Source organism: Syzygium oleosum, unplaced genomic scaffold (assembly GCF_021117445.2).
Source record: "Syzygium oleosum isolate NSW1041296 unplaced genomic scaffold, Sole_v2.1 Sole_v2.07, whole genome shotgun sequence".
NCBI classification, from domain to species: Eukaryota; Viridiplantae; Streptophyta; class Magnoliopsida; order Myrtales; family Myrtaceae; genus Syzygium; species Syzygium oleosum.
The window spans coordinates 10,185,557-10,210,265 of NW_026607491.1; the positions used below are offsets into that span (position 1 = coordinate 10,185,557).

At 39.7% G+C, this 24,709-nt stretch overlaps 1 protein-coding gene and 1 pseudogene across 1 annotated transcript; one reads left to right on the top strand and one right to left on the bottom strand.

The window, feature by feature from the left end:
* The first annotated feature begins 6,000 nt into the window (after nucleotides 1-6,000).
* LOC115665864 (uncharacterized) lies at nucleotides 6,001-7,875 on the top strand (annotated as a pseudogene).
* Nucleotides 7,876-19,583: 11,708 nt separating this feature from the next.
* Nucleotides 19,584-23,594, bottom strand: LOC130138649 (omega-hydroxypalmitate O-feruloyl transferase-like). Its single transcript, XM_056313368.1, has 3 exons — nucleotides 23,160-23,594; nucleotides 22,023-22,349; nucleotides 19,584-20,114 (listed from the first exon to the last, which is right to left on the bottom strand). Exons 1-3 carry the CDS (start codon nucleotides 23,592-23,594, stop codon nucleotides 19,584-19,586), a joined length of 1,293 nt encoding a protein of 430 aa, XP_056169343.1.
* Nucleotides 23,595-24,709: the final 1,115 nt, after the last annotated feature.

A 24,709-nucleotide genomic window follows, 5' to 3' on the forward strand; every position in this document is an offset into this window, starting at 1 on the left:
CTGGATATTTTCTCCTAGCCTGTGCAACAGTCGAGGAGGAGGTTGCCCTTGAACCTGGGCCTCTAGTTGGCTCTTCAGCTGGTTCTTGAACTTGGCCTTCAGCAGGCCCTTCAGCTAGACAATCAGCTTGCCTATCAACTAGCCTTCCAGTAGGCATTTCAGCAGGCCCTTCAGCTTGTTCTTGTGCTGGCGCTGCACTTGATCCAATTTGAATCCCTCCACTTGGCTATTGAAGCAACATCAATTTCTTCTTCAAATGACAGCCACTTTTGTTGTGACCTTCCTCACGATAATATGAGCATCTCACCTTTGCACCTGACCTGCTTACCTTCTTACTTCCAGTCTCTCCCTCTAGCTTTCTCCGTCTCCTTTTAGGCCTTCCTATTTGCTTCTTAAGTGACAAAGGATGAGGGGCTTCAAGATTTGTCGGCTCCCAGAATTTTGTACTTCTAATAGCTGCATCATGTACTGGTATGCAGCAAGATATGTGCTTTTGTGGTATTCCTCAGGATTTTGGTACTTCGCTTGGATGGCACAAATGGCATGTGCGCAGAGAATTCCAGAAAGTTGCCAAGCTCGACATGAGCACTTTCTTTTGTTCAATTGGACAACATACTTGTCTGTCTTTTCCATGACCTCATAGCCATCATCTCCATTCCAGATAGGATGACAGAACCTACTACTCGCCAAGTTGTCATCCAATCTTTTAGCAATCCTAGGACCACACTGTCCAGTCCACTTCGCAGCCTCATCTCTCTGTTTTTGTAGCCTTGTCATGACTATCACTCGAATATCCTCAAGTATGATGATGATTGGTTTGCACCTCGCCTCTAAAATTCTACCATTGAAGGCTTCACTGAGATTGTTATCAATGATATCACTCTTGAATTCTTCACTGAAGAAGGCCTTACACCAATGCTTGGGTTCAGTTTGGAAAAGTGCTTCATAACCGTCATTCGTCAAGTCAAGCAGCTGCTGTTTGTGAATTCTAAAATCAGCTATGTTAGTGCTCTTAGCTATCATCCAAAATTGCTTCTATAGTTTCTCCCCTTTGTAGATCTTTGCCCAGTTTGCATATATGTGCCTCGCACACATCCTATGTTCAGCAAATGGCATCAACTCAGCTAGAGCAGGAAGAAGTCCTTACAAGAATTCATACATCAAGGCATTAATAAAGGCATGTGCAAGATAAAATATGTCATAAATATTGTTTGTGCAGTTGCACCAGCATTACCTTTTGTTGGTCGCTCATGAATGCCCAACCTCCTCCATTAGTGATCTCAAGGTCCGCCATCAAATTTTTCAGGAACCACGACCAAGTGTCCTTGCTCTCTACCTTCACAACAGCCCAAGCAATTGGAAACATCTTGTTATTGCCATCCCTCCCAATGGCAGCCAACAATTCTCCCTTGCACACGCCCTTCAAGAAACATCCGTCTAACCCTATGACTCGTCTACAACCAGCAACAAATCCCCGCTTGCATGCATCAAAGCAAATATAAATTCGGTCAAAGTTAGTCCCATGGTTAGGCAGTGGCCGCTCCACAACCTCAACATAAACTCGACTAGCCGGGTTTTGCAGCCTACATTCTCCAGCATATTCTCAAATTTGATCATATACTTCCTTATACCTCCCTAGAAGTTTTTCATCACCTTCTGCTTGGCTCTTTTGCACTGATTGAGTGACACACTAATCCCTACTTGCTCCCTCACTAATTGCTTCAGCTGAGGACACTTCACATCAGGCATCGCTTTGATGGTATTGAAGAAGTGCTTCGACAACCAAGCACTCGTTACCCTTTTGTTGTCAAACATGATGGACCAAGTATGTTCCTCCTGGAGTGACCTAATTTGGAATAACCCGTCCCTCTTTGAACATGCGCCATATATCTTCCACGAACAACTAGGTTGAGAACACTTTGCTCTAACATAGTTCTTCATATTTCGAGTGAACTGAAGACTCCTCTGTTCAGCTATTGAATACTTGATAATCCCTTCTTTAAACTGCTTGGCATCAGAAAATTTCATACCTATAATCAACATAGAAGAAGAAGAGCCAGGATCATAGAACGGATACTTACGTTTCCTTCTGCGCACAACGGGATCATCATCTTCATGCTGATTTTCAGAACTATCATTTTGTTCATCAGAGCCACTTTCTTCATAATCAGTGTCGTTACCTTCAGCTGGAGCTCCATCAGTGCTATGTCCTGGTTTAGCTTCACGCAATCCTCCAAGTGCATCTACTGATTTTTTTCCAAATTCACTTTGCTTTTGCCTTGACTATGCAAGTTCCTCATCATCATCATCACTTGGGAAATTTACATTTGCCACACCCTCATCATCTGATTCACTAGATGCAGCAACTTCCCACAACAATCCAGTGAACTCTTCACTCGTTGCATGGCTTGCCTCCCTCTCCTCCCTCTCTTGCCTCTCATGTCCAGCTTCATCTATAATAGAACTAGCACCAACCTGAGTACTAGGTAAAGCAGCACCATCCCCTGCGTCTCCTCCCTCAGCCCCTTCATCAGATTCACCATCACTATTGGACTCAACGTATACAACAGCTTCTTTTCCATGAAGATAATGGTAGATGATATCCTTAACACCATTTTCATCATGAAAGTTTCTAATGCTGTCCTTCAAGCTGCTTCCAGGAACACAATAATGCAAACTATTTTGCATCTTAATTGTTGAACTATATCCCTCACGAGATTAATATATGCTGGCTTGCTTCTATCGAAACAAACAGTACCTTCAAGTCCCCCAAAGTATTCCCACTTATCAGTGCCGATGACAAATTCTCCTCCATAACGAATAATTATGCCGAGAATTGTGTTTTTATCCCCCATGTCGACCCTGCATTGAAGGAAAAAAACCAAAAAAAGTCAATATTTTAACATTCGGGACCACACCACATGGGAAAAAGAGCACAGCTTCACATGGAGGTTCCCCACATGGTCGACAAGATTGAAAAAGCCACCATCAGACCACGTGGGCGACAACCGAATCCACTTCAAGCCCTAATATCCGAACAACTAGCCATATGTTGACACCTAAATTTTAACTAGTCCTTTAGGAACAATTGCATAGGAAAATTAGGAGTTGATCCCGACAATTAGCAAAAATAATAATTAAACTGCATTTAGTTTTTAGGAACATTTATCATATAGCTTAATTACATTTTGCATATTAATTGGACTGGTGTTGGATGGATTTAAATGAATGGCTCCGAACTTATTGGCTTTGGACTTATTGAAATTGGACTAAGCTTGCGTGGATTGAAAATTTGGCCCAGCCTATTGGTGTTATATTACCAAGATTTGATCACATGAAGGATAATAGGCGATAATCTTAAGGCCTGTAAGTACGTAACTATTTGAAGAAGTAAATATGAAGAAGATGACAAGATCAATTTTAGTGGGTATGGGCAATATCCGGCTAAGCAAGGACAAGAAAGAAGATATCCAAATATTTTCGGTGAAGGCAAGCGTTCAAAGGAGATGTTGCACGTTCATGGCCAGATGGCTAGCATCTTTGCAAGATTTGGAATCTGGGAAATCTCACCCGAAAAAATCAAAGCTTCAAAAGGAAAGTTGACAGAGCAGGAATCAGTCAATAAAGGACAGGAATGAGATATAAGATATTCTGGATGCCCGTAAAAGGAAAGAAAACTTTGTTCTTTCCTCGAAGAGATTCAGCTATCCTGCTTATAAAAGCAGACCAACTACAGACAAAAGAGGGGGCTTCGTTCACAACATTCATGGCCATATTATTGAGAGAAGCCACAATATATATATATATATATATATAGAGAGAGAGAGAGAGAGAGAGAGAGAGAGAGAGAGAGAATTGTCTCCATTGGCGGGAGCTTTTCATGAAAAAGACACGCAAGACAGAGAGGGACAGAGAGAGAATTTCCTTCACCTTCTTCGTACTTCATCCAGAACCGCAACAAAGAAGCTCTGTCATTGCCGCTTCCTGACGTTGGCATTGCTGATCTGCGACGCTTTGCTGCTGTGATGCTTTGTGGCTATTCCTTCGCTCACCGCTGCACCACCTGGCTGAAACGGCGTTAATCTGTGAAAACATTGCTGCTGCCACGTCTAGCTCCACGTCCCCGATGTCTACATGAGCCGCTGCGTCCCTGCTGCCTTCACAAGCCGAGGAGCTGTCGTGGACCCCTTTTTGCTCGAGACGACGAGATCGCTGCCTTTCAGAGTCAGCGATCTTCTCGTGTTTCTATTTTGCAGGCAAGCCAAAGTTGTCCTATAGATTATCAAGCCGAGCTTACACTACCATCAACTCCACCATTGGTGTCCTTGGTGGAATCCTGGGCTTGCTGTCGTTACCACCTCCACTGAAAAGTCCACACTGCAAGTTACTCCTGCCCTGGCTGTGAACCACCATCGAGACGAGCCGCTCGTGATCCATCGTCTAGCACCGCGAGGCACCGTCCGCCGGTCAGAACTTGGAAAGCAAATATTGCGAATTAGGTAAGAATCTTCATTAATTCGATTTTCGTATATTTTGTTGCCTAATTTGTGAAATTGCATTATTGTTTGAATCTTCAAATATTATTCATATCAATGAAATCCTCAAGCATATTTAAATTAGGAATTATTTCCTAATTTCATAACGTGCTATGGTCGTCAATCCGATCTCCTGCCCGAGATACGATTTGCGATTGCACGGAAAATCGTCAATCCGATCTCCCGCCCGAGATACGATTCGCAATTGCATTGAAAATTGGCCAATCCGATCCTCATGCCCGAGATGTGATTTGTCAATTTATTTTCCAAATTTGAATGGATATGGATGATATCTTGGGTGATTGGATGCTATCTTTGGCTTTGGTTTGAATCTTTGTTTTGATTTGATTCGAAAATCCCAAAAAGAATGATGCATGTTTAGGATAGGTTTAGGATAACTTTCTTTGAATAAGTCGATAGGATAACCTTTTTATTTAAATTAGGAATTAGAGTAATTTATTTCCTAGTTTAATTTAGACATTATCCTGATCTCGATGGTTCGTTTTGGGGTGATTTTAATTTCGAATTATCATAAAAAATACCCAAAAAAAAGAATCACTTTAGGATAGATCAAATCATTTTCTCTAGGATAGATTGCATGTTGATTTGAGTATTTTTAATTCCGAATTTCATTGAAAAAATACCAAAAATAAATCGTTTGTCCATCATTAGAATTAGGTCGCGTCGTCGCATGACATATAGTTCGCATGCTAGGTTGCATTAATCGCATGTCATTTTTTTGCACGTCATTGCATATAGGTTAGTTTGCATTTTAATAAAGCGCAAACCGTAATGAACACCTTGAGTACCTTGCTTTGTTAATTAGAAATCATATTAGGATTGTCTGTGTGATTTTCTACTAACAATGCAGATGCTTGCGTGGCTTTAAGGTATGTTATCCTGCTATTTACTGCTTTCTTGGGTGTTAAATTGGTGGTTTGCGCACCCACATGAACATCTCACATGTTAGTGATTAGGCAATAAAATAGATCCAGACTGCATAAATATACATTTTTTGAAAAGAAAAGATACCGAAAGGGCGTTAGACTAGATCTAGCGTAATTAAGTCCCCGAGCTTAGAATCTCTGGTTCATAGGAATAAAACATATCTCCCTATATTTTATTTAGGTTTCTAATCGACCTACCACAAATAGATTAGTGGCGACTCCAAGCATGAAAACTTTTGCATGTTAAAAACTTAAACCCTAAGTTGCGAATTGGTAGGGCTTGGGAGGGCCCGAGTTAGGCTTAGTCATAATAATCCATTAGCCTGAGAAATTTTAGGTCGCGACAACTTGGCGACTCCGCTGGGGACTTAAGTTAAAACTCTTAGTGGACTTAGGCCCAATTTTCTCTTTTTGAAAAAAAAATATTTTTGTTTGGCTGCGAGGATTCCAAGTACGTCCCTAACGTTTAAGGTGTTAAATGTTTTTGCAGAATGGGAGTTATAAGGGGTGGAGTGTTTGTTAACCATTTTCTTGCAGGGAGATGTTGAGATTGGATGTTTTAATTTTGATATTGAAGCGCTGTTTGCATATGATCTGATGTGCATGCCTATGCATTTTCACTACACTCTAGCACACACAACCTGTCGCCGGACCTTGGCCGCATAGGATCACCTAGGATGGTATTGAGATGGATACGACTCTGACCGTCCGCCCGCGATACGAGTTGCCCATCTAAATCTCGAAATTTCTTTCTTAATGTCAAGAGATTACCACCCCGGTCCGCATGCCCGCGACATGGGTCGGCTCTTTGACGATGCCGGAGTTACGAGGACCCGACTTAGTCCGCATGCCCGCGGCTAGTCCGATCATCCTCGTGGATCCACTTTGTTAAACCTTCTAGAGTAGAAATCGAGCCACGTAGCATGCGTATGTCTATGTGATTGCCACCCGGTTGTTGGTAAAGTAAGTCCTTTGAACTTTTTCTTCGCAAATTATTTACTTTATCGTATTGTTTTGTCGGTCCATGACATTAGGTTGATCGCAAGTCTTGGTCAATATACAATGGGAAATTCCGACATTCGACTTATTCTCCCTCCCAAGAAGGAACTCAATGCGTGGTGGGACAAGCTAGATCGAGCTAGCCGTGAGTTCGCGGAATCAATAATTGGTCGACTTCTCCCTCTGTTGCGTATCAACATTCATGGCGGCCTCATTCAAGCACTTGCCCATTGTTGGTGTCCAGAGACAACTACCTTTGTCTTTGGTAAGCATGAGCTCACTCCGACCTTGGAAGAATATAGCATTGCCATTGGAAAACCTTTGGAATTAGAATTGATTAGTCCGCCTATTGGAATAGATCCTGTCTCGATTTTATCTGATTTTCTGAGAATCAAGGAAGAAAAGATACGAAAAGTTTTGAAAGGTCACCGTAATACTTGCCCGTTTTCATTTCTTGATGAATGTTTTCAAAATGGCACCTCATTTCAAATGAGAAGGATTTTTCTATTAGCTTTCTTTGGATTTATACTTTTCCCTCACTGTAAGAATACTATTAATCCTTTGATTGCAAAGTTAGTGGGATAAGTGTGCGGGGGAATGAACTTTGTTAATGCCCTTCTGGCAGAAACTTTTCTTTCCCTTTCTCGATTTAAAGAAAATGGTGACAAAATTTTTCATGCTTCTCCTGAGCTTTTGCAAATTTGGTTCTTATCTCACTTAAAAGGGTTTGGTGGTTTAATGATTATACGTGAAGTTAGCAACTCTGATCACCCTATCATGAGATTTGAGAATAAACAAAAACATGCACCGGATTATCATTATTCCAATTGGCTGGCTTTCTTTAAAAATCCAAAGTCCAAATGTTTCCTATGGCATGCTAAATGGTTCCAAGTTTGTGAGGCCAGACTCACATGTGGACGTGTTGGCCCAATCCCTTTACTGGGATTCACTGGGGCAATGGAATATTACCCAACTAGGGTGACTCGCCAGTATCAAGTGGTGCAAGAGCTTCCCCCAGCTTTGAAGCAAGCTGATTCAATTCGAGTCGACTTCACTGACGGAGACCTCGACCATGAGGATAGCATTTCTTTAATCAAGTCGCTGTGGGATATGTGCCATCCACAAATGCTCATATGGCCCGAAAAAGAATTAGAGGGTAAATAAAGAAAGTATTATGCTACGGCTGAATACATTCGACGACACAAGATTCCAGATAATTTACTCCCGAAGATACCAATGGTGCCTGAGAAGATCACCAACCGTGCTGAGAAAAGATGTCTCAAGAGAAAAGCTGAGAAGTTACAAGAGCAAGTTGCACACTTGGCCGAGGAGAATAAGCGATTACGTTTGGAAATCACATCCCAGTTGTATATTGATCAAGCCAAATGAAATGGCTCGTGTCTTTTAAGATATTTTTCTTTCTAGATTCGTTGTTTAGGAATTGAGTCATTTGTTTTTGCATTTTTCTTTAAGTGATTTCAAGTTACAGTCGTTGTAAAAATTTCGTCATTTCAATAAAGAGGTCATTTTTAATCAAAGCGGTTAGACCAATGTCATGGATCGGCGTGTGATTCTTCTTGACACTTATGTATGCCTGTTTTATCCGTGAAATCAGGTAATTACGGACCGATCACGATCGCCTATTCGTACGCGGTCGAGAACTAGAATGGCCGATCAAACTGACTTACAAGATCGTGTCGTTGGCATTTAGGACCAAATGAAGCAAGTCCTCGCCGCAATGCAACAGATGTCCGTTGAGATCAAAGCCCTTCGGCTGACTCCCATTCCTGCATCCCCTGAGGCATCAGCCCCAAAGCATAAAGGTGGAAAGAATGTCGATAGTGAGGAAGATGATGATCTTCCCGATTTAGTAGATGACCCCGTCCAGATTATCGTCAACAAGGATAAACCTAATGAACGGGTCAACAAACTTGAAGAGAGAGTGAAGCAACTGGAAGGCTCACATGATTCACCCTCAATCGACTTGTCTCTTTACTCACAGATCAAAGTCCCGAAGAAGTTCAAGATGCCGGATTTTGACAAGTACAATGGCACCTCCTGCCCAAAAGCCCACCTGCAGATATACCACGTACAGATGACCCCGTACGTTGATAATGAACTCCTGATGATCCATGCATTTCAAGCAAGTTTGACGGGTCCTGCCTTGAACTAGTATCTCATGAAGAAGATAAATAGCCTCAAAACCTGGAAGGAAGTTAGTGAAGTATTTCTAAAACAGTACAGGTTCATAACGGACATCATTCCCACCCGCGAAGACCTCGAGCGTGCTCAGATGAAAAAGACTGGGTCATTCAAGGATTATGCTATCAGATGGAGAAATATAGCCGCTCAGGTTATCCCAGAACCCATAGACAGTGAATTGAAGAGGATGTTTATTAAAGCTCTCCCGTTCGAGTACCGTAATCGGATGGTAGCCATTCCCGCTGATAACTTCAATCAACTCATCCCCATAGGTGAACAGATTGAGATAGGACTGAAAGATGGGTGGTTTGTGGAGCCGTCTTCTTCGACCAAAAGATTTAGCACGAGAAAGGAGAAAGAGCCGGCAGCTGAAGTCAATGTGACGTATACCCAGCCAAGTCGGAAGAATGTTAATGTCGCTCCAGCGATCCAAGTAGCAGAAACTCAACAACATAGCACGAGTCGGAAGAATGTGCCCTGATTCTCGCAGAAATAGATGGTCGTGAGTTCTCCACTCCTGTTAATTATGATGCTGTGAAGATGTATTACCCCTGATAAAATCTAACATTTTGTAGCAAAAGTTTTCAAGTGTTTGGTTTTATATTCTGAATTGCAAACATTTCACTGATGAATAAATGGTTTCAATCAATTTCAAGTTAAGATGTGTGTATTGGCTTTAAATTTTGCATGGTTATTTTGTCGGTCTGCATCATCGACTTCAAAAGGGAAATCTATTTGGACAATCTGATAACTCATGTAGAATGAATTGAATGTGTTGAATGAGGTACATCGAGATGATGAAAGGCAAGCCCTATCCTATATACAGTCCCATACACTAATCCCTAGTGAGTTGAGTGGAAAAATTCCATGTCTGCAAGGTAAAGGGTTATCTCGCAAAAGGTACAGCAACCGAAGTGACGAAAGGCAATTCATTTCTCTATCCCAAACACAACAGTTTGTCCATTGTTTCACCGCTTTGAGCCTAAACGCTTGGAGAAATCCTTTCAAATTACCCCTGTCAAGAACCACCCCACATAGGGGCAAACTGGAGGTAAGTCAGCATTATAAGGTGAAAAATGAATAGAGATTGTCTTGCTCTCACTTGCATCAATATTCGAGTGTTGCTTTTTCAGATGAATTCACACGAAGTCCAAGTGCCTTAGGATGACGAAGAGCATTTCTTTCTCTATCCTATACACACTTTATCCTTTGCTAAGCCCAATTGAGCCTGCAAACCCAGTTGGTGATCATCTCGTACATTGGGGCAAGGTAAAAGCTGTCACCGCCGAACAGCATATTCGAAATGACGATTGAAGGCAGTTACCCATGAAAGTCTAAATGTTGAATCATTCAGTCAGAGTATAGTTGGCCAATGTATACATTGTAAACAACGTATGTCCAAGTGTCAAAAAAAAGGGGCAAGAAAAAAGCAATGTGCCTAGTAAAAGTAAGGCCGATGCCCAATGAAAAAATAAGTGTCTCAAAATCATCTCCAGTGGGATAGTCATAGTCCTACAAATTTAGAGAAGTGGTGAATTCAAGCCCAAAGCATTCGCTGAAAAGACAATTCCCGAGGATGGAGAGGAAGGCTGGTGACAATGCCAAGATGATCACCAACTCATTCACCCCAATTATACACATTTTGAGCCTAATGATCCATTCATTTCTCAACCCGTGAGCCTAGCCTATGTTACGTCCCTTACAAAGTCTCTTCAGATTATGGCACTTGAACTAACGTAGGATTCGGATGTTTATAAGCTTAACTCGAAGAAGTGCGAGCAAGTCTATTTCTATCTCATTTTGTAGGGTTATTGACTTGTAAACCCGGAGACGATTGCGGAGTATTTTCTTTCAATAGCCTCGACTCGAAAAGTCCCCTTTTGCTAAGCCATTGACCAAGCCTACGTTACAGTCCCAGCAAAGACCTCTCGGATTGGTAAGGTCGTACTGTTTGCGAGAATACTCAGACCCTTGTCGACATTATGATGGTGAGATAGAACGATTCTCATAAATCAGCATTTTTCGATGAGAGTGAGTGAAAGCCCTTTCGGACCGAAAGTCCCTTATTTAACATTTTCAAGACACCCACTTGTGAGTACAGGTTGTCTTGTCATGATTTTCCCAGTGAAATTTATTGATGCTGATTTGACAAAATTGTCATGCATGAAAATCGGTTGAATTCATAGTGCATCAGTATATGTGTTCTTGATCGCCCATGAATGCATATTACATATTGCCTAAAACCGTGTCTAGCAGGAGACACGCCCTCAAGAGTCGGAGATATCACTATGTAAGTATATCTCTATTCCTTGGATGCCTGTGACTATCCAGGTATCCCTAACCTGTTCGAGCAATCGTTAAGCCCCATATTTGATCATTCTATTGCAATTTCTAGATGCCTCTGACGATATCTAGGCATCTATCGATCAAGCCTTTTCAGGTACCTCTGATGATATCCAAGTACTTTGTCAAGAAATCTCCGAGCATTTGGGCTAGCCCCTCTGCTCGCCAAATCGTTAAATACCTCTGACGATATCCAGGTATTTATTGATCAAGTCCTTTCAAATATCTCAGATGATAACCAGAATTTCGTTAGGCACACCTTTCAAACAATTTGGAAAGTTCCTTCTTAAACACCTCTGACGATATCCAGGTGTTTAGCAGTTGACTTTTTCCGAATACCTCTGACGATATCCAGGTATTTCGTTAAAAGTAGGAATGTATTCCAATTTGTCAAATCGCTTTTCGGGTACCTCAGATGATAACTAGGCACCTTGTTAAGCCCCTTTCTAGCAATTTGGAGAAAACCCCACATTAGGCACCTCTGACGATATCCAGGTTCCTAATGGATAATTTTCTCGAGTACCTCTAATGATATCCAGGTATTTCGACAAAAGGGTAGGATAAATTCTGTTTTGCTAGATTATCACTGGACGCCTCTGACGATATCCAGGCGTTCAGCGGAAGGTCCATTTCGAGTATCTCAGATGATATCTAGATATTCGAAGCAGCCTTCCATTCTTTGATCTCTAGATACCTCAGACGATATCCAGGTGTCTATTGATCACCATCTTCGATTACCTCAAACGATATCCAGGTAATTCGAACTACCCTTCGTGTGTCCTAATTGAGTTGCAGGTCACCAGCGCTCATCAGGCAATACCTTTGGGACAGAGCCCAACATTTGCCAAACAACAACCTACAAAGTCGGAGTCATGCCTTGAATTACGCTGCCACTCCTGTCAAGTAAGTAACTCCAGGTATGTGTTATTCACATCAGCATGCATCATGACATATTGCATTTCAAAAAACGGGAACTGGTGCTCCCACAAAAAATAACATTCATTGCATGGTCAAAATTTAGGTATCATTTAGTCTCTGAATGCAACCTCTTCGAGCTCACCTTCAAAGAGGGGCAGCTGTTGACACCTAAATTTTAACTAATCGTTTAGGAACAATTGCATAGAAAAATTAAGAGTCGATCCCGACACCTAGCAAAAATAATAATTAAACTGCATTTAGTTTTTAGGAGCATTTATCATATAGCTTAATTACATTTTGCATATTAATTGGACCGGTGTTGGATGGATTTAAATGAATGGCTCCGGACTTATTGGCTTTGGACTTATTGAAATTGGACTAAGCCTGCGTGGATTGAAAATTTGGCCCAGCCTATTGGTGTTATATTACCAAGATTTGGTCACATGAAGGATAATAGGCGATAATCTTAAGGCCTGTAAGTACGTAACTATTTGAAGAAGTAAATATGAAGAAGATGACAAGATCAATTTTAGTGGGTATGGGCAATATTCGGCTAAGCAAGGACAAGAAAGAAGATATCCAAATATTTTCGGTGAAGGCAAGCGTTCAAAGGAGATATTGCACGTTCATGGCCAGATGGCCAGCATCTTTGCAAGATTTGGAATCTGGGAAATCTCACCCGAAAAAATCAAAGCTTCAAAAGGAAAGTTGACAGAGCAGGAATCAGTCAATAAAGGACAGGAATGAGATATAAGATATTCTGGATGCCCGTAAAAGGAAAGAAAACTTTGTTCTTTCCTCGAAGAGATTCAGCTATCCTGCTTATAAAAGCAGACCAACTACAGACAAAAGAGGGGGCTTCGTTCACAACATTCATGGCCATATTATTGAGAGAAGCCACAATATATATATATATATATATATATATAGAGAGAGAGAGAGAGAGAGAGAGAATTGTCTCCATTGGCGAGAGCTTTTCATGAAAAAGACACACAAGACAAAGAGGGACAGAGAGAGAATTTCCTTCACCTTCTTCGTGCTTCATCCAGAACCGCAACAAAGAAGCTCTGTCATTGCCGCTTCCTGACGTTGGCACTGCTGATCTGCGACGCTTTGCTGCTGTGATGCTTTGTGGCTGTTCCTTCGCTCGCCCCTGCACCACCTGGCTGAGATGACATTAATCTATGAAAACGTTGCTGCTGCCATGTCTAGCTCCACGTCCCCGCTGTCTACATGAGCCGCTGCGTCCCTGCTGCCTTCACAAGCCGAGGAGCTGTCGTGGACCCCTTTTTGCTCGAGACGACGAGATCGCTGCCTTTCTGAGTCAGCGATCTTCCCGTGTTTCTATTTTGCAGGCAAGCCAAAGTTGTCCTATAGATTATCAAGCCGAGCTTACACTACCATCAACTCCACCATTGGTGTCCTTGGTGGAATCCTGGGCTTGCTGTCGTTACCACCTCTACTGAAAAGTCCACACTGCAAGTTACTCCTGCCCTGGCTGTGAACCACCATCGAGACGAGCCGCTCGTGATCCATCGTCTAGCACCGCGAGGCACCGTCCGCCGGTCCAAACTTGGAAAGCAAATATTGTGAATTAGGTAAGAATCTTCATTAATTCGATTTTCGTATATTTTGTTGCCTAATTTGTGAAATTGCACTATTGTTTGAATCTTCAAATATTATTCATATCAATGAAATTCTCAAGCAGATTTAAATTAGGAATTATTTCCTAATTTCATAACATGCTATGGTCGTCAATCCGATCTCCTGCCCGAGATACGATTCGCGATTGCATGGAAAATCGTCAATCCGATCTCCCGCCCGAGATACGATTCGCGATTGCATTGAAAATTGGCCAATCCGATCCTCATGCCCGAGATGTGATTTGTCAATTTATTTTCCAAATTTGAATGGATATGGATGATATCTTGGGTGATTGGATGCTATCTTTGGCTTTGGTTTGAATCTTTTTTTTGATTTGATTCGAAAATCCCAAAAAGAATGATGCATGTTTAGGATAGGTTTAGGATAACTTTCTTTGAATAAGTCGATAGGATAACCTTTTTATTTAAATTAGGAATTAGAGTAATATATTTCCTAGTTTAATTTAGATATTATCCTGATCTCGATGGTTTGTTTTGGGGTGATTTTAATTTCGAATTATCATAAAAAATACCCAAAAAAAAGAATCTTTTTAGGATAGATCAAATCATTTTCTCTAGGATAGATTGCATGTTGATTTGAGTATTTTTAATTCCGAATTTCATTGAAAAAATACCAAAAATAAATCGTTTGTCTGTCATTAGAATTAGGTCGCATCTTCGCATGACATATAGTTCGTATGCTAGGTTGCATTAATCGCATGTCATTTTTTTGCATGTCATTGCATATAGGTTAGTTTGCATTTTAATAAAGCGCAAACCCTAATGAACACCTTGAGTACCTTGCTTTGTTAATTAGAAATCATATTAGGATTGTCTGTGTGATTTTCTACTAACAATGCAGATGCTTGCGTGGCTTTAAGGTATGTTATCCTGCTATTTACTGCTTTCTTGGGTGTTAAATTGGTGGTTTGCGCACCCGCATGAACATCTCACATGTTAGTGATTAGGCAATAAAATAGATCTAGACTTCATACATATACATTTTTTGAAAAGAAAAGATACCAAAAGGGCGTTAGACTAGATCTAGCGTAATCAAGTCCCCGAGCTTAGAATCTCTAGTTCGTAGGAATAAAACATATCTCCCTATGTTTTATTTAGGTTTCTAATCGACCTATCACAAATAGATTAGTGGCGACTCCAAACATGAAAACTTTTACATGTTAAAAACTTAAACCCTAAGTTGCAAATTGGTAGGGCTTGGGAGGGCCCGAGTTAGGCTTAGTCTTAATAATCCATTAGCCTGAGAAATTTTAGGTCGCGACACCATAATTTATGAAGTTCAAGCTTTAATTTCAGAAGTTCAAGACCTAATTTCAAGTTCGAGCCCCAATTTCCCATGTTCGAGCCCTAATTTCCGACTTCAAACCCTAATATCCCGAAGGCAACCCTAATCTACCAATTAATTGAGTGAAACATAGGACAATGAGGCACAATGTGTCGATCAATTCAACAAAATAGAAATTAACAGCCCTTATTTGAAGACTGACCTTCGTAATTTGCCATGGAGACGGGACCGACGCCGATGGGACGAGTGATGCTCAGTCCACAGGATGAGGGAGCGACGCCAACCGACCATGGGGGGAAGGCAAGAGACGGCAACGGCGACGGGATGAGGGCGCCACGGGCGACGGCGACGGCGACGGCGACGGGATGAGGGCGCCACAAGCGACGAGCGACGGGCGATGGTGACTGGACAAGGGAGACAAAGCAGAAGAGCGGGTGTGACTCGCGACGAGATGACAGCGATGACGCGATGCTAAGACCTTTGATTGAGCGACGTCGTTTTGCTTGTCCACGTGGAAATCAAATTTTGAACCGATTATCCACGTCACGCTCTTTTTTTAAATGAAAAATGCCAGGTCGGCTTTTGGCCGGAATTTTAGTCGGAGTCACCAAAGTGATCTCTTTTCCTCCGACTTGGCACCAAAGTGATCCGAAAAAAAGTTATGGCACCAAAGTGACCTCCGTACACAACTTATGGCACTTATAGTGTCCTTTTACCCATTCTTTTACTCATAGTAGCTTTCACACCAAATTCCAGATTCTGCCATCACATAAATGACTTCACTTGCCCCATCATTTGACATCAAATCAAGGTCTATCACATCTCATTAGAAGCTCAGAATGTGTACATTACATATCCAGAAGACATCAAATTGAGATTCCAATGTTTTAACTTGAAAATTGTGCATCTTTGAAATTGGGTAAATCTAAGCAATTTTGCATAGTAACAGAAATCCCTTCAGAATAAATAGTAAAAGAACTTTAAAAATTATAAATTTTAGATGTCACAGAAGACACCTAGATAAACATTTTTTATGCAGAACTGAAAGTCCAAATATTTTTTTAAATACCTCCTTCATTAGTAAAAAAAACAGACCAAAATTTGTTCACTGGAACAGAATCTTTGTTTCTCAAAATCAGCTCTTTACCGTGCCCAAATCATCTTCAAAAAACATAAAATTTTTATATGTTCTAGAGAAAGAAGTACTCAAGAACTTTTGTGAAGGAAGTTTGCTCATAATCGTCCTAAAATTTTTTTGGAAAATCAAGAAAGTGTAGAGGTCATAGAAACAACATATTCTGGGCAGTCTAGCACGGGTTGAAATTAGGCTTTCGTACTATCCAAATCAAGTTAAAAAATTCTGAAATTAAAGTATATTAAACTTCAAGATGTTTGAAACAACTTTTAAGGATAAAGTTTCTTAAAATTTGTCCACAAAAGTCTCCACAAAAATGACAAACCAAAGAGGTACAGAGAACCCGAACTGGGTTTTCCAGAACAAAGTGCAAGAAATGAGTCCGAATAGAAACGCAATCAATTTTCTTTAATAAAACTCATACTTAGCACCTCAAATGGGCATACAACACTCACTACCATTCTCATTCCAACCACTATTACCCATCTAGGTAACATGCCATTCAAGTTCTTGCCATAGAACACACATGCAAGGCCATTTAGGACTTAAAACACTAACATGCAAGGCCAATATGGTCTTGTACACTCACATGCACACTCAAAACAGACCTGAACAGCAACATGCACGCCCATCTAGCACCATGAAACCAACATGCAAGACCAAAACAAATCATTCATAACAACAAACAAGAAAATCAAGGGCATAGAGAAATGGTAGGCTTAGCAACAAGCATCATCTCCTTGCCTTGGGCTATCTAGGACCGGCAAGTCTTCCTCTAGGGTGCTGGCCACGCCTTCACAGCACCAAAAACAAACGAAACAAGCTGGAAACGGAGGTGAATCAGCTGTGAGGGCGTGGGGGAGAGGGCAGAGAGCGAAGGAGTGATTGATCTTTGGGGTAATCAATTTGGGGTCAATGAGGTCGGCGACCATATATGGGGTTGCGATTGTGATTGCGATTGGTGTGTGACCCGTTCATGGTTGATCTTTAGTTGTGATTATTCCCATGGAGGTAGGTTTTGGTCGGTAACAGGAGAGCGTGGGCTCAGGTCGAGTGGTCGACAAATGGCCTGTTTTGGACGGGTACCACAATAGAGACATCGGTGAGTGTAGCGAGGTTGAGTGCTGGAGACTAAACAAACACGACATGTAGCTATCATAGTTGAACAAGTAGAGAGAGGAAAAGAGAGAGGGGTATTGAGATGCACATACGAGTTGTGTTAAAGTAGTTTCACATCAAAGATGTAATGTAGAGTGGAGTAGTTAATATATAATAATTGGCTTATAGCTCATTTTGCTTAGGCTTTTGAATTAAGGTGAGTCCAACTGGATATGTTGACGAGCTCGGACCTAGCTCTCTCTTGGCAATATCCTTGAGTTAAGGTATCAAGCTTCTACAGTACCTTCCCAACAAATGATTAGAGGTGGTAAATGGGTCAATAACCCATACATTAACCCATATTTAATGATTGTGAGTTATAAATGGGTTGGATTTAGTTTTAAAAGTAGACTTAAATAGGTTATTAATGGGTTACCTATTAACTTAATGGGTATTAAATGGGTTACAAATTGATTACCCAACAAGCTTAAGTGAATAATAAACATGTCCTTCTCAACAAAATTTAATTTTCTGATTTTAATTTTTAAATTTCATATATTTTTTCTTTTTCCTTTTCTTTTTCTTTTTCATTTCTTCTTCCTCCGCCGGGGCCAGCCATAGGTGAGGGACTAGCTCGCCGATCTGGCTAGGCCGAGGCCTCACCGGTCTCAGGCGAGCTTCAAGCCTCGCCAGATCGGCGACCTCGAGCTTCGCTGGCCTACAGTGAGCACGAGTTCGCCGACTTGTCCCACGCCTGTGGCCGGCGACTAGCAGGGAAGAAGTAAAAATAAAAAAAGAAAAGGAAAGAGGAAAATAAAAAAAGAAAAAGAAAATTAAATTAATTAAAATATATTTTTTTAAAAATAAAATAAAAATAAAAAATATTTTAAAAAAACATTGTCATTTTCCTGAAAACATTTTCCAGAAATGCTATATTTTTGGTAAAACAAACGGAGCCTCAATTTTTTAAAAAATATATATATAAATTTTGTCCACTAGATTTATATTGCACGAAAATATTTTAGCAATACAATTTTTTAAAATAATTAGCAGAAAAAATCTTTCTTAGATTTAGTTAAATGGGTTGGGTCGGGTATGAGTTGGGCATGGGTTGGGTCGGTTCGGGTATGGGTCGAAAAATTTGCCTTGCGATAAATGGGTCAATTTGGGTCGGACCATTTATGACCCAACCTAAATCCGACCCGACCCACCCATTTAAAAGGTCTACAAATAATAAAAGAGTCAATGGTTGAATGGTGGCTTGATCCCACTATGTATTGCTATTTGGTGGATATCTCAAGGAAGAAATCTTATGACCAACGCGATTTTCGGGCAACCTTCATTGATTCAGTTTGGCAAAAAAAACCTGGTTTGAAGATGTGCGTTCTAGTGTAGTAACACGCTTCTGATGGCAACCTTCATAGTTTGGTCTGGAAAAAAAAACAACGGATGAAAATGAGCATTGTTGTTGTTATAGTTCTCGTAAAGTAGTTAGGTGGAGATTTAAATGAGACATGTTAGTGCAAAAGGAAACCTGAATTAAAGGAGAGCAGGCATAATACTGAACTCACACATCAAAAATTGATGTGATGTTAAGGAGTTAATATATCATAATTAGCCCATAACTTATGGATTTAAGCTTTTTTAGCAAAGATGGGTCAATTAGATATGTTGATGGGCTCGGACTCAAGCTCTCTCTTAGCAATCTCCCCGGGTGAAAGTATTGGACTTCTCATGTGTGCTCCCAACAAAGGGGTCGCTGTTTTTTCCCTTTTTTATTTTTGGTCATGCGTTTTAGATTTACCTGTGAGTAATTTTCTAGGAATGTCACCCACCAATCAAGGGCTAGTAGGAGGAAACAGCATTTAGATTTTGAGGTTGGGCTCGCGATTATATTATGGCCTCGATTCTTTACGCCAAACCTTGCTTAAGATGTCTTATAATTTCATCGTCTAGCTCGCTTTTTGATTGAGGGAATAAAATTTGGCGTCTGTGCATTTGACAATTTAGTTTCAGTTAAGTTGTTAGATGAATTGCTGTGATTGTTTTTATTAAAGACTCTCTTGCTCGACAGTGAATCAAGGTCTTTTTTTTTCAACAGAAAAAGGGAGAATTTTCCAAGCCCATGTCAAGCCATGGATCGGCAGCGTGAAGGGGCTAAAGTGGCGCCCTTAGAAATTGGAATCAAAAGGAACCCGAAGTTTCACGACAAGAACCACAAATACGTTGTTTTATTAGATTGATCTTACACAAGGAGAAGGGAAACACATGAAAGGCACAAGCTGCTCAGATTACAACAGAATAATAAGTTCGACAAAACAAGAAAACATCAGAGTTGCTGGATGCGAAAAGAGAGAGATAAGATTATAACTTATTTTGGTCTTAGTGACGTCACAAACTCCATTTGTCACTTCATAAATGCATTTGATATGCTGGACTTGGTGTGTCAAGCATTTATCACTCAAGTTGGACCAGCTTCTCGAAAGTGTTCATGGCCGAAAGTGGCAAACCCATCAACAGCACGATGCCCTTCCTCTCACTCTCATCCCTCATAAATAGACAACCTGTCGGCACGTCACCGGTGCAAAAATTCCTTGGCTTTCCCCATCCAAAGTCCGTGGAGCCATAATCCAACCTTTGCCATGAAACCAAACATAACGAGCTCAACGACAAAAGGTCGAATTGATACACGTCCAAGCAGTCTATGTATGACCGCACGTAGTCCTCATTCACCTTCTCGATCGCCTTCTTAATTCTCCACGCGGTGGAAGAAAAGGGCTCATTGATCAACTCTCTCGCGGTGCTGAGACAGCAAGCTTGGACCAAAGCATTCCCAAAGTATGTGGCTATCGGCGGTTTCAGCTTAGACCTGATATCAACCAAAACAATAAGTTTTGATAGTTGGTGCGGTTTTAAATCGAGTGCCTTGCTTCGAGCCCTCCAAACTAGGGCTCCAAGTGCAACGAAGCTGGAGCAGCTGCCTATTCCCTGTTGTTCATGTTCAATTGTGAGTATTTTTCAATTTTTTGAAGTAAATCTCTAATCGATGTTCAAGAAAAAATAAGATTGTGAATATTTTGGTAATAAATGTTTAAATACTATTTTTTTTATCTATATACAGATTCTATTTTGAAATACATTTATATAATTGGAGAATGATAAAAAAAAATTATGCCAAGTATAATTCCTTCTACTTCACAATTGATCTAAACAAATTCCTAAAAAGATATATTTACCCTCCGTTAGCTTCTGCCAAATTTTACCTTGACATTGTTAAGCCAGATGACACTTGGCAATAACTCAATTAACACGGCAAGTCTACATGGAAATCCATATAAGTTTGGGGTAAATTTATCACAGGTGTAAAAGTTTAGAGTTTTTCGTGACCCAAAAATTAGTTTTTGGGTAAATTTATCACAAGTGTACCGGTTTGGGATTTTTTGTGGTATTAACCCAAAGAAATATACTTTAAAAGGGATCTATAACATTAAACTGCAAATTTCACACATGATGATAGAGGAACGTTAGCAAATTACATAACATGATATCTTCTATTTGAAAAGTAAATGATATTTTTAAGAATCAATGAAAGTTTTCATCATACTATGACTCATTTTTTTACAAATAAATGGATTTATAAAAGAATGGCATAACTGCTATTAGATAAATTAAAAAAACCAGTTATTAAAATATTTTACGGTATATTTTTAAAGGGTCATATGACATAATTGTGCAATTTCGTGAATGAATATGACTAATGATTTGATGATACTTACAAGTTAAGTGCATAATCGGAAAAAACTCTTATCACTTTGCAATTTAGATGTTTTTGAAAGATTTGAAAAATAAATGGATACAAATTACAGAAAAATTCACTAATATATGATGTTTGAAGATCAATTAAAAAGCTTAACATAATATGATAGCCCATTTTGACATATAAATGAGATTATGGAATTATTGAAATATATTGTGCATCATTTTGAAAAAAAAATGAAACACTAGAATACGAATAAGAATAAATATCATCAAATGTAAAAACCCTCATACATAATGTGTACAGAAGATACATGTATATATTTTGAATATATTACACAATTTCCCATATTTCATTAATAAGTACGACGAAATGTATATTTAGTGACGATTCTTGTGATTAAATGCATAATTAGATATAACATGTGAGATAAATTTTAATATTTAAATTTTAAAATTAGACAACAACATGTGCACAAAATAAAATTAAGGGCTATGTGTGCAAGGGTTGCCTCGCCAAGAAAGATGATATAAATAAATATAAGATTGGCATCTTAATTAACTTAGCTAAAATTGGTAATGCTAGCTAAAGACTTCATTGTTAAATTTAATCAAATATTTGCCTCGTCAAGAAATATCAGAAAAATGGATTTGTCTTTGGACTTTTTTTATAAAAAAATTGGGTATACTTTGTAAAACAATCAAGATAATACCAATTAAGAGTGAGTGTATCCAATTATAAATTGAAGTATAAATAGATTCAAAAAGAATGAGCAAGCAACATTTAAATATTCTAGGAAGTATAGTCAGACCCCCGTGCAGTATATGAACGGGCATCTTGTTAGCTAGTGGATCTGTATTGTTATTTACAACCAATTAATATGGCAGTCAAGATCAATTTAGTTAAATGAAATGTGCTGCTGTATTTGAAATTGTTATAGAATTATTTATGAGTGATCTTCCGGTAAGTGATTAGGGGACCGAAGTACTCTTGCTCATTTACAACACATTCCCCAGCTTTTAGTATCTTGTATTTACGTGATGTGTGTATGAACTGCCACCCGTCCATTATCACAAGACAATTTAGCTGATGATAAAGGACAGCATTTGTATATGCAGCAAAGAACTTGCAACATCTACCTGTCCATCGGTTGTTGCCATATTTTTAAGGGTTGCCAGCTTCTCACCGTCGAAGTGGAAAGATTTCCACACCATTTGCTCTTCCTTGTATAATGCCGTCAAGTTTGATATATCACTCACGTGAACAAAGTTGTCGGAAGCATCGGTGATTTGAGGAGGAACCCTTGACTTCATAATGATTCTATCGTGACAAGGGATAAGGGATAAAGGTCTACCTCTTGCTATTTCAGCCCATGAGTTCATGAAATTCATTCCCGAGGAAGCATCAACAAGGCAATGGTTGATTGCAATCCCTAAAGTGAAACCTCCACATCTAAACCTTGTTACCTGTTTAAATTGCATCCATAGTTACTACTATCCTAGAACCAAATGCAAGAAAATGGAATGTACATGTGCTAATTCTCGCATGGCCATTTTCCATGGACCGATTGCATGCATCCGGCATCCATTTGAAACATTCTATTTGATGGGCCCAATGTTGAATATTGTTGGACCCACCAAATTTAACAATGGTGAGCCGAAGTGGATGCACCTATCTACGTTATAACATCTTAAATTTTTTAATCAAAGAGACCCTAGCAAGACGAGACTAAGAAGATTCCTTATGCGGCGGATAATATCTGTGGGGTATTTTGATGATGATAAGTTGATAGCGATGGATACTATCTATAAGGAGAAGTCATAACATCTATGGAAAAACCACAAGCTTGTTGGAAGACTTGAAAGTTATAATAGTATATAGAAAATTATGGCAATTGCTAACTTCATTGAAAAAAGTTAATTATTGTAAACACTGACAAGTCAAAGTTTCTTTTTATTATAGAAAACTATTTTGATTATAGAAAGTCGCATTGAAATTACTAATGAAATATGTTGACACTTACTTATGCTATAGGAGGAAAACTCATCAAATAAGTTGAGAAAGTTGTCAGCTAATTATAAACAAAAAGTTATCTTTTCTTACAGCAAGTCACTAACTACATCTAGAATGCATGCGGAACATAACATTAACAAATCGAACGAGATTCTAAGTCCACCAAAACGGTTTCACCATTATAACGGACGAGAAAGCCAAAGAGAATAAAATTGTGAAGTGTTAACCATTACCAGAAAAGGAAGAAATAGATTGTTCCTAACCTGTGCTGTTAAAAGGGGTGCAACTTCTATCATATTCTCTGGAAAATCCCTATAAACAAGCTTTTGTAAAACATTAGAATCGAGAAGCCGCTTATCACCCAGATTTACGATGTCACAATTGGCCGATGCCTCCACAAATGGCACGCCTAACTTCTTCTGGCAATCAACTTCCAACTTCCCCTCAGAGTTTCTAGCTAACCTCCCCGCAAGCGGATAGTAATGAACCAAAACTTTGGACAGAGCTTGCTTAATCACGTCAACCACATTGGCATCACTCCTGTCAAAAGAATAAACCGAGGGCAGCAAAAAATCCGGTTGATCGAGGTTACTCAGGAAAAGGGAACCGCCAGGTGTCTCATGCTCGGGCAGGACGGCGACAGGGGCGGATCTTTCTACTATTAGGGCATCTTTCGTCTCGGTTTCGAAGGACTCCATCGAAGAAGTCCGATACTTCAGCACCAGTGCTATTGCTCACTCCTAAATACCAAAGATTTGAACGTGTGTCGGGTCAAACATAAGAATACCATGAAAATGGTGGAGAGAGATATTAGAGATGAACGTACCCTTAAATTCGATTGGCTTCTCTCTTCCGATCTTGGAAAGTTGCTGTTCCTGCCTGCCGTTTAAATAGACCCGAAGTCTCTATTTTTGGTCTTTAATATATGAGAAATTTTGTTGGTCGGGTCTATGATTGCTCGGATGCTTCTTAGAAGTTACAAGTGCCTGCATTAGCAATTTTCATTGTATAACTTCTCATAAGATGAGGATCCAGCCGGCAATCTGAAAGGGCCCTCCATTTGGACATGCTTTTAAGAGTTTTTCCCTTCAAATATTTCTTTTTCCTTGGAATAAATCTATAACTTTTATTTATGTATTTGTATTTAGATTGAGATCAGGTGTTTTTTTCCTTTACTTACTTATTTTTCTTGAAAAAATCTGAAGATTTTATTTGTAAATAAGATGATACTTTAGTCAAATTGAATGTATTTACTGATCAAAGTCACTTTTACTATATTATATTAATTTGATTAGCTACTAACCCGAATTTGGACCGTTGAAGATAGCGGGTTCTACGTGGGTTCCACTTGCTCGGCATTAGGTGTACAAAATAGATATTTAAAATGTGTTCCTGACCAAACTGAACGGATATAAAAGTCACCAATTTGTTGTTTGGATGAACGTTGACCTAGATTTTTTTTTTTGGTCGAAAAACGTTGGCCTAGCTTCACTTGCCGTTTTGTCAATTATGTTAAAGGATTCATAATCATGTACCCTTAGCACCATTGGGTGACATGGATTACAAATGCTTGAGTGACGAGATTAGGACAGTGTTGTTAAGAGTCGTAAAAATTATGGAAAATCAGATGAGTAGTAAGTGAAGTTACTTATCACGGAAGCAACGACCTTATTATTGAGGCATTGGAAATTTTACGTAGAGTCAACAAAAGAGCAGCGGGCGTGCTTGTAGGGTGCGTATTCGATGTAGCCCCACTATAAAGAATACCTTATCCGGTGTTTGGTGATGCTCTTTCAGATCAAGATTAACCCGG

Bases quoted from the DNA above. Each gene is read 5' to 3' on its own strand.
- LOC130138649 (XM_056313368.1), bottom strand. From the start codon at position 23,594: ATGGAGTCCTTCGAAACCGAGACGAAAGATGCCCTAATAGTAGAAAGA. The intron at 22,350-23,159 runs GTTAGGAACAAT...CAATTTAAACAG, and splicing joins CACCCCTTTTAACAGCACAG to GTAACAAGGTTTAGATGTGG. The intron at 20,115-22,022 runs GTAGATGTTGCA...CATGAACAACAG, and splicing joins TGGCAACAACCGATGGACAG to GGAATAGGCAGCTGCTCCAG.